The sequence below is a fragment of the Mus musculus genome, chromosome 9 (genome assembly GCF_000001635.26).
Source record: "Mus musculus strain C57BL/6J chromosome 9, GRCm38.p6 C57BL/6J".
Lineage (NCBI taxonomy): Eukaryota > Metazoa > Chordata > Mammalia > Rodentia > Muridae > Mus > Mus musculus.
This window is the reverse complement of record NC_000075.6, coordinates 77,773,505-77,788,906: the sequence shown is the minus strand read 5'-3', so window position 1 is coordinate 77,788,906 and position 15,402 is coordinate 77,773,505. Positions and strand designations below refer to the sequence as shown.

Sequence of the window (15,402 nt, the reverse complement as noted above, 5' to 3'; positions counted from 1 at the left end):
ACAGAAGCCTCTAGAACCCCTCCCAGGGTTGCTATGACAAAGCTGCTGCCACTCCTCTGCAGCCGTACTCCTTGAGAGGAGCCCACAGCAGCAGAGCCCGCATCCATTTAGCGGTCTCTCCTATCCGCCATTACGTCAGAGGATGACTTGCCCAAGAGTTCATGGTGTTGACCACCTTAAGGGCTTCTCCAGATTACATAGCTTCGTGGCCTGAGCAAGGGGATGCTCAGAAGCTTGGCTGGCCACCTTCCTCCAGAAAGCCTCTTCTGTGTTCTTTGTGGGGGTGGGGATGCGAAACTCTTAATTTGCCATCACATCCTCTGCAAACATGCTAAGTTTGGTTGCACTGAAACCTTCCCTGAATTCTACCAGCAAGCCTAATTTTGACATTGTAGACCAATGGGAATATCAGGGAGATGGCTCTAGTTTGTGGGACCACCTCACCATTATTTTTAAACAAAACCTTAAATTTAGGCTTGCAAGGAAAATCAGAGTTCAAGTAGAGACAATTTATCCTGATGAGTAAAAGGACTCTACGTAAAGCTAGGTTAAACTGGACAGTGAATTCCATCTACACTGTGCATGTTCATCAGGGTAAGCACACCCATCTGTACCTTGGACAGCGGAATGAGGAAGTCTAGTTTGTATGAGAGGATCACCCTAGTGAGCAGTACCACGAATACCACATAGGCAGAGTTCTCAAAGTCTGTTAACTGCACCTGTAGACGAAGAGCAGAAATGTTAGGAATCCACTGCCTACCCCAGCTGCCCCGCCCCACACCTTCAGACTGATTATTCCCAAGCAGCTGCATCTTCCCCATTGGAGGACGGACGTCCTCTATCCAGGTCCACACTCTGACAGCAGCTCCCAGAGGCGTTTGCAGTTGCTATTCATAGGCAAGTTTGGATTCCTACTGCTTTTGAATAAACTCAGAGCCCTCTGAGAAGAGCATTGGAAGGGTGGGGAGCAGCCAGTGGGAGCTTCTGAGCTGAAGCATGGGTCTCACCTCCATTGGTCGGAACTCTACTCTCCATCCAATATCTGAGTTTGGAGGAGGAGGCTTAAACCTCATTGTCTGCCAGTTTGTAGACTGAATATTCTATAACGGCAAAAAGAAAGAGGATGAAACCAACTCTCTACACATTTAGAACACATTTAGGTTACATGTATTTAATCAGGGACAAAGACTGTTCACTGTCCACCTACACCTAATACTTCCCAATTTACAAACACCAAAAACAGTTAACAACTTAAATGCTTTGTCACATGTGACCTGGGAGAAAACAAAGTGTGTTTCCTGGAAGTCAGGATATGTCTGCAACACTCACTCTGTGCTGCTCGTGTTTAGTTTCACAGAATCGAGAAGTAACTAGGAAGCGTCACGGAAGCACTCTAAATTCATCCTTTAGTCTTTCTTACTTAGTTCTGTATTGCACTAGGTAATCGCTAATGCTCACAGGCACAGAAACAAGCCTACTGTAGTTTGTGGAGTGAAATCCATTTGAATGGGAGATACCTCAAAATGGTCAGACTCGTTGGCATCATCCAGGTGTATTTTCTCTTCAAAAAGGGTGAGTGGGTCTCTAATAAAGAGATGAGCAACGTGCTGTGCCAGAAGATGATCGATGCCTGCAAAGACAGACACAGGGGACTAACTGCAAAGGGTATAGCACTCTGTAGAATTTCTAAGTCCACAGACTGAAGAAAGGGTCTAGAAGCTTGGGAATGGCTGGGTGGTTCAGTGTTCTCACCTTGCCCAGGGTTTTATCCTATGGACACTGGGGAAGACTCGGAGTTTACTCACTCCTCACACAATGCCTGCTGGGCACTGGTGTGGACCTAGATACAGAGCTCCAACAAGTTCCTTTTGCTAAAAGTCAAGAAGATCTCACAAGTATTTGGAACTTGAAACTTTAGGAACAAGCAGCCTCATAAGAAAAGTTAGAGACTTCACACTAAAAACAGAAACCAGACCAGGAGTCAGCAAAAAGTTGAAAGTGCTTTGAAGAACAAAAGGTGCACATATGAACAAGTCGGCACGTGGGGCGCTGCTCACCTTCCTCCAGGAGCTGCTCGTAGATCTCCTTATCGATGGTCAGGTCGATGTCATTGTACTTCTCCCCACACTTAGACAGGTAGCTATCTATTGAGTCATACCGAGACTTACTGATCCTAAAGCGATTGTTCTTCAGAGGCTAAAACACAAGCAATGATCTGAACTTAACAGCCAGGTAATTAATTGTACAGAAGCACCCTTGCCTGGGGACCTACACTCAATTCTTGGAACTCAGAGTGGAGAGGACAGACTTACAGTGTTGTTCTGACCTCCATGCATGTGCTCAGGCACACGCCATGCCATCCCCAAGCCTTTCTCTTTCATACACAGCCACAAAATTATAGAATATGTTCAACAATTTGTGAATAATTATGAAAGGGCCAGAGCAGAAATGCCCATAGTGGAAGATGTCCCTTGTGGAAGTCTTTGAAAACACTGAGGTCCGGCCAGGTCCTTGTCCTGCAGAGTCTAACCTAGCATGAACATGGGTACCTGGCTCTTTGAGGTGGGTGGTGATACATGCTCCTGGTGCTAAAAGGAGTTAAAAGGACACACTACTACAGTTCAGCATGGACAAGAAATGCTAATACGGCTAACCTGACCTTACAGGGTAAAGCCTAAAGCCTTCAAATGAGAACATCACCCAGCTTCCTAGCAGAAACTACTGGACAGAAGGCAGTGGCCAGAGCCTTTTGGTAAAACAGCTGCCGGTGTGACTGCTACAGCACAAAATGGCCAGTATTTTTAAAGGAAGCTATATCTAATGCAGATTTCTAGACTTCCCACCCAAACCAAGTACCTTCCTCCTGTGTACCCACTTAAAACAAAGCCGGCTCACTACCTGTATTCTCTTCCCTGATGTGGACACCCAGAGGGTAAACATCTAAGGAGACTTCAAAATGCCAAGGGGTTACAATATACACAGGTCCCCGGTGTGATGCAAAAGATCTATTAGGGTTAAAGAAAAAAAAATCATTCCTTACCTCCAGGCCTCTCTCCTCCCGTGTTCTATCATCTACAGAGGCAGAAATCACTCCCCAGCGACAATCAATGTCTGACACGTAGCCTCGGTAAAATGGAGATGCAGCACTCAAAGCCATCTAAAGACAAAACAGCAAGTGAAGGGTCAACGTGCTGCGTACACAGAGAAGGCTCCACCCACTCACCATCCTTGATGTTCCACTCATGTACTCCCAGCTACTGTCTTATAAATAGAATGTACAAGAAAGAACTCCAAGTCTGTACTCACTAAACTCATCCCTTCTATAGCACCAGGACATACTGGCAGACAGAGAAAGAATGGTCGTACTCAAATATAGTACTAGCAACAATAAGCAACTATTGCTCTTCTCCTCAGTGCTCCTTCTATATGTTCATTAAATCGCACATGGTCTTATTTTCTACAAAGACGCATTTAAAGAGAGACATACTTTCTACTTACAACAATTGGGCAGATAGTGGCCAGCTGATCATAAAGGTATCTTGCCTCAGATATGCTGCAGGCTTGGAATGTCACCTGTTTGAGAACAGAAATTATTAAAACAACGAAAGTCATTATCAGGCCCACAAGCAGTAAGTCTGAGAAGGACGGTGGATAGAGAAAAGAAGGTGGTCACGTCACAGATGCAAAGGCTTCAGGTATGGCTTACAAGTTGTCTTGGGTAAATGTCTGTACTCATGTCCCACAACTCATAAACACACCAGTGAAAGCCAAAACCACTGTCAAGCCAGGAAAGAGAAGAGAGACTTGCAAAAGGCAGCAGAGCTTTGGTCTCTTGTTGGCTTCCAGTAGCAGCGGGCTTACATGCATTTTGGTATAAAGACGGGTCTGGAGGGCTGTATTTGGTCTATTTCCAAGCACGGCAGAGTGGGGTGAGGTTGTTGGGGATGTGGAAGGTGGCAAGGCCAGAAGGGACTAGAGTAAAATCACTGGTCTGAGAAGGAGAAAGCTCAGGGCTAGAAGAAGGGGCATGCCAGAGTTGAAGAGGTGGGCTCTGGGGACCTGGGGACAGAGCATGAGGGAGACTTCTGTTGGGTGTTCCTAGGGCATAGAGGAAGAAGAGGTACAGGTGCTGTGACATGCGGGTTAATGGATGTTAGGGGATGAAAAGTCCTGGAAACAGCTAGGTTTCCAAGGCTCTGGACTTCAGAAGGAAAAAAAAAAAATCAGTGTCGGAGTGTCTATTCTGACAATGCCCCAAATTCAGTAAGATTACCTAGGAAGCCTCACAAGGGGAAAGTAGGCACCAGAAAATTATAGGAAAATCACATTGGTTAACGCAAATCCTCTACAATAATAACCCCAAAGAAACAAAGTTTTGCGTTTCTTCACAGGGAAGAGTGGCAGTGGTGGTCAAGGAGCACAGTTTGTGAAAACAGCACAACTATTATAAGCACAAGTTGAAAACAATTTTACCTTCCTCCATTATGGCCATTCAATAATGACAGTTTGAGTTTGGTGCTGATGCAGGAAATAATTGATGTGCTGATGAAAGCACTGTTACGACTCTCAGTGTTATTGTTATGACTCTTAGTTCCAGCGGTTTAACTGTCTCTCTCAACTGTCCCTTATATCATCAAACAAGTTCCATGGGGGACATCTGCTGAATTATATACGGCAACTGACTTCTGAAACAATCATTTAAATAACTTGGTGTTCTGATCTTCCTGTAGTTTCCATGGTAATGCTAAAGTGAGTAACACATTAAGTAATGAGATTTACTAGTCACTACAGATTAAGATAATGTGAAGCTATGTTGTAGCCATTAAGGAAAAAAAAAAAATCAAATGTTACAGTAAAAATTGAGGAGAGCTGGAGATAAGGTCTCTAAGGACATGAGACCATCAAACAATGTGAGGCCAGGGAGAGAGCGGAGGAGCTAAAGTGTTTGCCTTGTTAGCACTAAGACCTGACTTTGATTCCCTAGAACCCCCACCAAAAGCTGGGTGTGGTGTATGTGTTTATAGTCGTGGGGCCAGAGAGGCAAAGACAGGCAGATTTCTAGGGCTCGTTAGCTCTAGGCCAATGAGTGACCCTTATGGACAGTGCTTGAGGAACGGCAGCTGAGGTTGGCCTCTGGTCTCTGCATGCATGTGCACACTTTATGGAGTAAGGATTCAGTGTGGAATGGAGCAGGATAGGCAGAGTACTGCTCACTGTCTGTGGTCCTATCACCAGGATTCTGTCTTGATGTTTTCTGTCCCAAGAATGTGGGGCAGTGTTTATTACCTATTTACTAAATTGACAGAAGGTCATGAAGGAAAGAGGATGCTGAGATGTAAGACAGTCACGTGTTTCTGGGTGTTGTGACGCAGACAGAGTCTGTTGGACATGTGTTTCTTAGATCTATGTCTGTCCTGTGACTGTTAGGCATGTTCCTGTGCATTACTCTTTAGTTTTGCAAAGATACTGCAGTGACAACTTTTCTAGGATGGTGTCTTTCCTTGGTAGCTTGGGACAGAGTAGGATTCGTAGGTACATCCTGAAAAACCCAGCTTTAGAAAACTCTATGAAGAGGAGGGACTGGGATTTCCAAGTTGCAGTGTAACAACAGTTATCGTAAGTAGATTTCCTAACTGCCTTCCTGTCTCTAGAGCCGAAACACTCTGCGCATCAAGTCAAGCGGAACGCCACGCTAAACGGTGACTTTCATAAACAGTGACTTTGGTGGGGAAAGCAAAACCAAGGAGCTCTGACCCCTGACAAAGGCATAGCACGGGAAGGCTGGCTTCTGTTGCCCTCCTAAGAGATCCCACGGGAGGAGACGTCACTAGGACACTGACAGGAGGGAAGGAGGACCTGTGAAACACGGAGATGAGAAACCAAACCCGACACTTACCTAGAATCTGGTTTTGAAACCACATAATTCTCTTAAGTAGAAAAAAGGAGGAGGAAAAAAAATCCATAGCAGGCCATGGCCTTTTTCTGAAGTGTAAAGATTTACTTCTCTGAGATGGTCTGGATATGGAACCCACACTGGCCTGAGCTCACACTCCCTCTGTAGCACTGGGATGCCAGGCAAGCACTATAGCACTCAGCAAGCTCACAAACTTGGAGGAGTTTTGTTTTGTCCAGTTAAGTCTACTATTAACTAAAAAAGTACTTACCATTTCTTTTTGTGCTTTTCTATAATAAATACTTCTTTCAGGTCCCAGTCAGAAGATATAAGGCAGGGACTTTTGTAGCTACTTCTGAGTTCATCTCATTGTGTCACTACAACCTTTTGAAGTGGGATACTGTAACTGGTTATGTTGGGGGAAGTACTAAACTCATACCTTAAATAGATTAGACAACTGTGTCTTTACATGAAAATGCTTGTCCCCACCAGTAGGACTCACTTATTTGCATAAATCAAGTGTCTCAAGCGAGACTGTCACTTTGTGCAACCCTGAAAGACCCTGGTTCAATATTAAGCCAAGGAAGGGCTGGGTTCCAAGAACACTCCCAGAATACTGAAGCCACACATTTTAAGTGCTGCAGCTTAATGATTAATTCCAGAAATGTTTGTACTTAAGATAAGAAAGCGGGTAACACAGTCAAAAGTCAGCCTTGTTTTAAATGATGTGTGACCGTTCTTAAGGGAACATTCTGGCGTCTGTTTGGAGGCTACATATCTGATTCTACTTAAATATGCAAAGGAAACAAAATACCTTTTCATGCTATAGAAACATGTAGCATGGGAAAGTCTGACTTGGGTATTAAATCTAAATTATCTGTACTTTCAAAAATAACAGTTGGGAGGCTAATGTGACAACTGTGTGTACAGCTGCAGCCCTAAGAAAAGAATGCTGAGTTTTGTGCCCTTTGTGCTGTGGCTACAGTCAGTTTAACTAAGTAAGCCAGCTCAGCATGGAGGCAGCAAGGGCAGAGACGACCACGGGCCTGTGTGGGCTGGGAGACTGCACTCCCCACTCTGCTCCTGAGGGAGCCTGGTGCAGTCACTGTTGGAGGCCATCAGTTATTTGATTAGTCCCAGCAAAAATTTTAACTGTTCGAACAGAGAAATACTATTGTATCTCTAGTGTAATTTAGCCAGGGGCAAGGCAAAGACTGTTAAATATTTATTCCTTTTAAACCACGAGGTAGCTTTGCACAAGAATAAAAATTTAAATGCCAAACAACCTTTGCCCTTGGATCATAAAGTCACTGGATTCTCTCACCAGAGGTCATTTTCAGAAATAGAGATCTGAGCCTTGTATAATATCCTCAAAGGCTGTCACTAGATGGCGGTAAAAAATCAGGCATCTAAAAAGGGCATTCACCAACATCTGTTTACCAATAGATACCAAGTTTAGTAACAACCACACACCTCTGTGGTAAACTGTGAATTTTCAGTCAAAAGACAGCTACAAAAGACTTTACTAAAGCAACATCATTTTTCAGAAGGTAAGCTATCTTTCGAATCAGATTAGAAGGTGACTTTAAACCAGACACATGCATAGTGAAGAGGACATTTAAGTCTCCATACAACACAGGCAATACCTGGAGACAGCAGTTGCCCATCCCGAATCCCATGGCATCCATGTAGATATGGTCTGGCTGAGAAGCCTTTGATGCCTCCGCATCTTCTGGAAATGTTTCTACAAATGGAGATGGTGTATTCTTGTCCTTGAATACTGCATTATTAATGAAAAGAAGAGGAGCTGAGAATCAAGGCTGCCGGTTGGACTATGCTGCCCCAGCCCCAGCCCAGCCCCACCCACTTACTTGGCACATTGATGACAACCTTTTCTCCTCTCCGATGCCGGATGTTTCTTGTTAGAGTACTACAGCAAGCAAACAAAAGGACAGGTCACCCAACAACTGCCACATTAGAATCTGAGCACATCGAACTGAATGGAACTGAATCCTACCGCAAACTAAAAATCCGAGACTGGCTCATGGCACGTGACATGCTACCCTAAGGGTTTCCTGAAAGGGGACTGGTGAGCAGCAGTTCCTGCGCTCTGCCTGGGGACCACCCCTTCTTGCTCACCTAGTCAGCACAGGTGTTCATGGCAACCACAGTCCAGCTAATTCTAACATTACTCATGAAAATTCCAATGATTTTAGTCAAATTTAAGAACTTAGGTTTTGGTTATCACTGAAGTCTCAAAATCACTTGCTTCAGCCCCCGATCCAAAACACAGACTGATTCTTACCTGATGCGCACATTATGGCCACCGACACTTGCAGTCACTGGTCCTAATTCAAACTCACAATTTTAACAGCACAAAGAGAGGAAAAAAAATTCCTCTCAGATTTTTGAACTGACTCTAAATTGCAGCAACACTTTAGATAGATGAGGTTTGATAAATTATGAAACCAAGGTTCACTTATTTTATGTTATATGACTCCTGCTTTGATCCCTCAGTCAGGACACGAGGACCTCCTGTGCTGGCCTTTCCCGTGAGGGATTCTGGGTAGCTTTTATAATCATCATGATCCATCTTTGCAGCAGCTCAGTGTTTTCTTTTTAACACACGCAATAATGGCTCTTTAATCCCAGTACTAGAGAGAGAGGTAGGAGGATCTTTGTGAGTTTGAGGTCAACCTAGTCTATACAGCGAGTTCCTGTATAGCCAAGCTTCCTAGACAGACCCTGCCATGAGTAAGTAAACAAACAAGCAAGCAAGCAAATGAATGAATGAAGGAACAAACAACAACCCCTGCCTCAAATAAACAAATGAATGAACAAGTCAGTCAGTCAGTCAGTCAGTCAGTCAGTCGATCTCTGTCTATCCTTACAAAGACTTTGAATGTACAACTGTGGGAGCCTGGAAAAGGAGTAAGCTGAGAGTTCCCTGTGTCCCTCATGTTGGGTCAGGGGCTTCTTTCCAATATAGAAGAGTTCATAGGAAGAACCAAGATCAAGCTGGTGAAGGACCTAAAGCAACTTCAACTACAGACCTAGGTACAAGGAGAGTGCCTATGCTAAGTGCTGTAGCCACCTGACCGTGTCAGAGCAGAGGGCAACGTGGGTGAAGAGAGATCCCAGCACTAACTTGGACAGGGAAAGGAAATCTCCCAGTACATGTGTTTGTAGAATCAGGACAGAAAACTGTCTGTAAACAAAATGTAGGAAAGGAGCTACGGCCTGTAAAGACGGCTCTGAAATGGACAAAGCAAACCTGTATGTAGGAAGCAACATGAGCAGATAGTGTCTGCTGTCTCCTCTGAATCCGACGTGTGGGTGAGAGGAATTCACAGACCGCAGAGTCTGAGCCTCACTCACCCGAAGCGGGGGTGCTTGTTTATGGCTTCATCTGGAAAGAAGAGGGACTTTGATGCGCCTCCTTCCTCTGGGTTGGGTCTGTGTTCTGGCAGTGTGAATCCAGGACAGCCTAGTCTGCAACCAATGGAGAAGGGATAGGTAGGAAACGGCTTCAGAACTGATTAGCTGTATCTCGCCGCAGTCGGCCAGGGTTAAACACACCTACTGTCCATCACTCCCCATCCTAGAGGGTGGAGCAGTGTTTGCAAACCAATGTAAATGCTGGCTCCTCTGTGGCCCTTTTCTGTACTATAATGTCCTGCACTGGGGTCTCTTGTGTTTATTCCCACTGATTTTGACTCCACTCAGCATATAGGAACATTTCCTCAGCTTCCCCCAAGGTCTGAACGAGCTCCTTGGTGCTGCACCTGCTGCTGTGAGGTTCAGGTGCTCTCTCCAGCTTTGGAACTAGCCAGATACATGTTCAAAATGACCTTTAACACCGTTCACTACATTACTCCAACCTCCTGATGAATCTGGACCAGCTCTTCTGTTTTTGCCTCGGCTATCTCCTCAGAAGTCCCTCAAGGTTAAGCTGTGTCTCCAATGTCCCCGGTATACACCAGAGTGCCCTCTGATAGCCAAGATCCAACCTTATTGTCTTACTTTAACCTTAAGAAGAGTTCTAATTTCAAAACAGAAGGACAGGTTCCATCCAGTTCCCTAAGTAGGGTGCTCAGACCTCCCACCTCACTTGAGCAAGGGAGTCCTTCCAAGTTAATGAAAGCAAAACCAAGCAGGCTCTTTCCAGGGTTCTGGAGCAGTAGTAGGAACTACTAACCCAGACCTTAGTTCAGCTCCCCGCCTTTCACAAAGACAAGTCCTACAGGCTGCCCACCACCCTGCCAGCAGCTATTCTCATCTGCAAAGCAGTTCCTAGCACCACAGCTTCCTGGACATTCACGCAGCCATTGTGTAGTCTGTTCTGAACCTGTGAACTTAAACAACAACAACAACAAAACCCTTTAGGAATGTGACAGGTATTAGCCTGGGGGAAACCCTAGCCTCCTAGAACTGGGCAGAGGCAGGCAGTTCGAAGCCAGCCTGGTCTACAGAGCAAGTTCCAGGAGCTACACAGAGCTACAGCCAGAGCTACACAGAGAAACCCTGTCTCAAAAAGCAAAACCAAACCAAACAACAACTGAAGAAGATGAAGAAGAGGAGGAAGAGAAGAAAAGCAAACAAAAAAAGAGAAAGAAATAATTGCAGACTTTCTGAATGGAACCTATTTAATTCACTCTATAATAGAAGAAGCAATTATAAACTTTTTCTCCAGAGAAGAACTATTTCACACAGAACCATTAACTGAGGCAAGGTACACAGTAGAGTTTAACTAAAGACATTTACTCTGTGGCCCAGAAAAAACACTGTTTTTCAATGCTGGACATTTCTTAAATGTCTACAACCTTTGGCTTCGTGCTGCATCCTCCTGTCCCACTTTAGTTTGCTAAAGCAAGATGTATAACTCTTTTAATGGTAAGGAGAGAAAGCATTTCCAAGATTGCTAAAAGTTGACAAGCAACATCCACAGCCTGACTTCCAGGCTGATACTCCATTATCCCAAGGTCCCACCCAGTCACCTATAGCACTGTCCTTCATCTGTCCCCTCCTCTTCAGCAGGCTAGCTGATTCTGTCACTTTATGACCCATCACTTTTCCACTGTCACCGCCTACCATCAACCAGGTCACCATGACAGTGCCTAAGGAGCACCCTTTCCCTTACCTGGCACGCCCTGCACTTGCTATGCATTTGCTCCCATGCCAACAGCCGAGATGAGGGCTACAAAGCCAACATGTGATACTATCTACCCAGCCTAGATTCCCAAAGTCTCTATTGCTTTCAGAATAACAATCAAAGTTCATAACAGCCTGCCCGGCCTCCCGTCACATGCACCCTAGCTTCCTGGTCACAGTGGGTAACTCCTTTCTTCTACTCCCCACCAGGCTGTCTATGTGACCCCTCTACCCCCAGAATATCGCTCTGCTCCCTCTCCTGTGAAATTCTTCCTAGAGTTTTGGACATCACTCCAATCATCTTCCCTTGGAGATGTCTTCCTCTACCCCAGAACTGATAGCCATATCCACACCCCATGCCACTCCTTAATTTTATCATTATATAATTATATAATAGGTATTTGATTGATCTCTGCTGTCTCCTCAGCTCTGCAAAGCAAAGCCTCTCTGGGTCTGGAAAAGAAAAGGTGCTCAGAGACTCTAAATATCTGACAATTGACTTGAAGGTTTTAACTACTCTATGTAGGAATGACAATGGGGAGCTTAAAAGCTACTAATTCCTACTTAAAAGAATGCCCTTCTAGGATCAATGGTATGACTGAATGGCTGTGCTCTCAGAAGGAAAAACAGCATCACAAAAGTTCAGTGCTTCAAGGCTAAGGATCCTCTCCCATGTCTTTGATGGAGCAGGCAGGCATCTATAGCAGAGAAACGAGCTTGATGAGCAGAATTCCAGGCTAACCCAGGGCACTGCACTCAGTATCGACATTCAGGCACCCCTTTCTAATCTGGGATACACTTTACTTACTGGTATTTACCGCCATAACTAGATTTGGTAACAAACCCTAAATCTCCAGCACACTATAAACGTGACTTAGCCTGCTCAGTTAGTAGCTGGCAAGAGCACTCCAGGAACAAGTGTGCCCCGAGGTACCACTCCCCAGGATCTCGCTTATCTGTGCTACATCTGCCAGGTTGTAAAAGCCTGCTCCCTCCTCCACGTTCAAAGGCTCTCTGGGGGTTGGGATCACAGCTCAGAATACCTCAGAGAGTGCTGGAGAGCAGATGCTCCTTTGAATTCATCTGCAAGTACAACTGCTACAGTCCTGACAGGAGCCTGGACTCCTCCCCAGTGGGCCAGAATCACGTTCTCCCCACACTGCTAACCAGTCCCCAAGTCACAGGGACATTCCAACCCTCAGCCAGCGCCCAGCCCAGCCACCAACTGAAGATGCTATGCACTTTTACAGCAGCCCTACAGCAAGAGTGTATCAAATGTTAGCAGGCAAATCCAACCCACAGCCCATGGGCCACACATGGCATGGTTAGCTGTGAAGGTGGCCAACACAAGATTTGGTGGGGGCTGGGAAGTGACTCAGTTGTGCAGTAGTTCCTTAAGGTGAACTCTTCAGATGGCAATGCTCTGCTGTCCAACAGTGTGAATTTCTCTGTCAGGCATGAGAACTGTCGAGGACAAAGCACAGGGCATGCTTTCCTTTCTTCAGAGCCTCCAGTCTGATGTTCCTGCTAGAACAGGCTGATGGAGGAACTAACCTGGGGAATGAAGTGATGGTGCAGAGAGCCTGATGCTCTCCTAGTACAGAAGTAGCCTCCTTCCGGCGTTTCCTCATATTGGCCTCCACAGTGTTGAACTCAGACATCGTTCCTCCGTAGGGCTGGCCAGGCGTTCCTTCGATCATGTAACTCCCATACTCTGGTCTCCAGAGGGTCGGATGGCTGTAGAGAAGTCATTTTAATTTCAGCTTATTCTTTTGCTGTAGGCCACAATTTTTTGAGTTTTTAAAAGTTGCTTTAAATTTTTTAAATATATTATGTACAGATGAGTAAAATGCTTACTAAAGCTATAAATTTTCCATAGCTTTTCAACTCCTTAGGACTGCTAAGTGTTGAGTTCAAAATTTATAAGTTTCTGGAAAATGCACACAGGTATTCCATCCAGGACAAAGCTAGCCCACTTTACAAGGAAGGAACTGAGCCTAACAGGCTGTAAGTCAATATCAAAGTTCTCCAATGCAGCTTCTCAAAACAGCAAGTAGAAAATGAACTAGAGAGTAGATGCTCCTGGCCCTGCTCCACTCCCAGGTAAAGAAGTATTTAACCAGGAAAAAAAAGTCAAGTGTGGTAGCACACATCTTTAATCCTAGCCAACTGGGAGGCAGAGACGGGCAGATCTCCAAGTTCAAGACCAGATTGATCTACAGAGCAAGCTCTGGGACAGCCAGGACTACCCAGAGAAACCCTGTCTTGAAAACAAAACAAACAAACAAAAAGGAAACAAGAGGAAGAGGAAGACACTTAAACATCATGCTGCCAAAACAAAACTGCCTCCAGTTTTGTCAGCATCTCTGCTGTGGATCTCAATCATATTTCAGAAATATGTCTATGAAAGTCTCTCCACATTGTAGCTGACTGTGCTGAGTATTCTGAAGTGCCTGTGAGGTGACTATGGTTATCCAAACTTCATAGAGATGAGACTGAGGCACAGAGAGGTTGTTCAAGGCTACTCACCAACTAGATGAGGCAGACTTGGAGACTCTAACTTGAGATCCACCCCTCACTCTTACCCTCTAGACAGCTGGGGAAAGATCCTATGTCCTAGTTACTCAGAGGCTCCAGAAACACCGGGCTGAGACTTAGGGGCTCGGCTTACTTGGGGTTTGTCCTCTCCCCCTTCTCCTGCAGAGTCTCAAGAACATCGCCTCCATTCAGTAACAACTGGACTTTCCTATTTTCATGATCGAAGGACACCAACATGTACTCCACCTGTGGAAGTAATAGAGAGATGAATGTTTTCCCAGACTTGAACTCAGCATGACCTTCAGAAGCAGAGCCAAGCAATGTAAAAGTTGCAAAGGAGTCACAGAAAATAGGGACAGCCTAGCCACATGTGCTTGTACCACAAGCCTTTGCATAACATCAAAGCCTGCAGATCGTGGGCTGTCTACAGTTCACTGTGAGAGGACAAGAACTTATTTTTCTTTTTCTTTTTGGAACAGGGTTTCTCTGTGTAGCCCTGGCTGTCCCGGAACTCACTCTGTAGATGAGGCTGGCCTTGAACTCAGAAATCCGCCTGCCTCTGCCTCCAAGTGCTGGGATTAAAGGCGTGCACCACTGCTGCCCAGCCAAGAACTCATTTTTCAATCCCTCTTTTCTCTCCTCTACTCCACATCACACAGAAAAGTCAAGATGTTCATTTTGACAAGAGCTGCTTAAAGGAGGCGTCTTGGGAGCTGAGATGCTGAGAGCAGTTTGTGAAGAGGCACCTGCTGCTCATCTCCTCAGCTGGTGACAAGAGGCTCTCCAGATGAGTCAAGAGAGATTGAACTTCCTGGCAGATTCTTCTATATTCCTGTAATTTCCCACCCTCCTCCTTCAAGAATTAAAATCATAGACATGCCAACATAAAGACATTATTTTAGAAGCCCCAACAATTTAGTTCGGGCATGGCACAGGTAATCTCACACAACGTCTTTGATCTGTAATGCCGTACCATGTTTAATGTAGGACACACGGGTGTGTTTATTACACACAGTAGAATCCACTCCCCCACCCCCCAAAAAAATCACAGGTCAAATACCAAAGAGAGACTTTTGTGGGCAGAGTACAACTTGAGCTTGCTTTTGTTTTCTCTGATATAGCATGCTTGAAAAACAAGAAGAGTTGGTGTAGAAGGTTAAGATTATTAATCACTATCTGTGATTTAAATGAAATGCCTATTATCCAATCTAAGTGAGAAGTTGTGGGGCTGGGTTATTCAAGCCAATGCTTAGCTGACTCTTCAAAGACAGCAGTCATAGAGAACATGTGGCAAGCGAATAGCCCACAAGACAAACCAGTCCCATAAGTAAATATATATATGTATGTATGTATGTATGTATGTATGTATATATATATGAATGAAAGAAACCAGGCTTGGCCTATTTTTATTAAGGAAAAAGGGGGGAAAAGGAAAGACAAGGTAGGTTAGAGTGTATCTACTTTCTTTTCCTGGCATTTAATATAAAAAGTCAGAACCACAACCTTAAATCTATCCAGAAGGCAGCCTGCAGCCTGGCTGCTTTCTTCTGAGATTATATAGTTGTTTGTCAGTACCTCTTCTTTAGTTATGTGGGCTTAGCTCAGTATTGTTGGGCATTTAAGCTGTCACTCCAAAATTCGTTTGCTGTTATTTGTTTTATTTTTTATTTATTTGTTTTATTTTCTCACTTAGTTGCCCAGGCTACCTTTGAATTCACCATGTAGCCAAAGCTGGTCTCAAAATCTTCCTACCACAACCTCCTTAGCACAGAGAGTACAGGTGTACACCCATACCAGGCAGAAGCAATAATTTAAAAGGA

The 15,402-nt window shown here is 44.8% G+C and overlaps 1 protein-coding gene across 3 annotated transcripts in view; it reads right to left on the bottom strand.

Moving 5' to 3' along the window:
* Positions 1-15,402, bottom strand: part of Gclc (glutamate-cysteine ligase, catalytic subunit) — a 39,955-nt gene that overhangs the window by 5,583 nt on the left and 18,970 nt on the right. For 2 of the 3 annotated variants that reach the window (NM_010295.2, XM_006510812.1), the window contains exons 2-12: positions 13,716-13,828; positions 12,599-12,781; positions 9,272-9,385; positions 7,765-7,823; positions 7,540-7,673; positions 3,499-3,573; positions 3,041-3,157; positions 2,058-2,196; positions 1,518-1,630; positions 1,008-1,100; positions 615-719 (exon numbers count right to left, since the gene is read on the bottom strand). In NM_010295.2, coding sequence (NP_034425.1) covers positions 615-719; positions 1,008-1,100; positions 1,518-1,630; positions 2,058-2,196; positions 3,041-3,157; positions 3,499-3,573; positions 7,540-7,673; positions 7,765-7,823; positions 9,272-9,385; positions 12,599-12,781; positions 13,716-13,828 — 1,245 coding nt within the window. Of the gene's footprint in view, positions 1-614; positions 720-1,007; positions 1,101-1,517; positions 1,631-1,752; positions 1,957-2,057; positions 2,197-3,040; positions 3,158-3,498; positions 3,574-7,539; positions 7,674-7,764; positions 7,824-9,271; positions 9,386-12,598; positions 12,782-13,715; positions 13,829-15,402 lie in introns of all 3 variants that reach the window. The other variant, NR_151778.1, reaches the window with a different exon arrangement.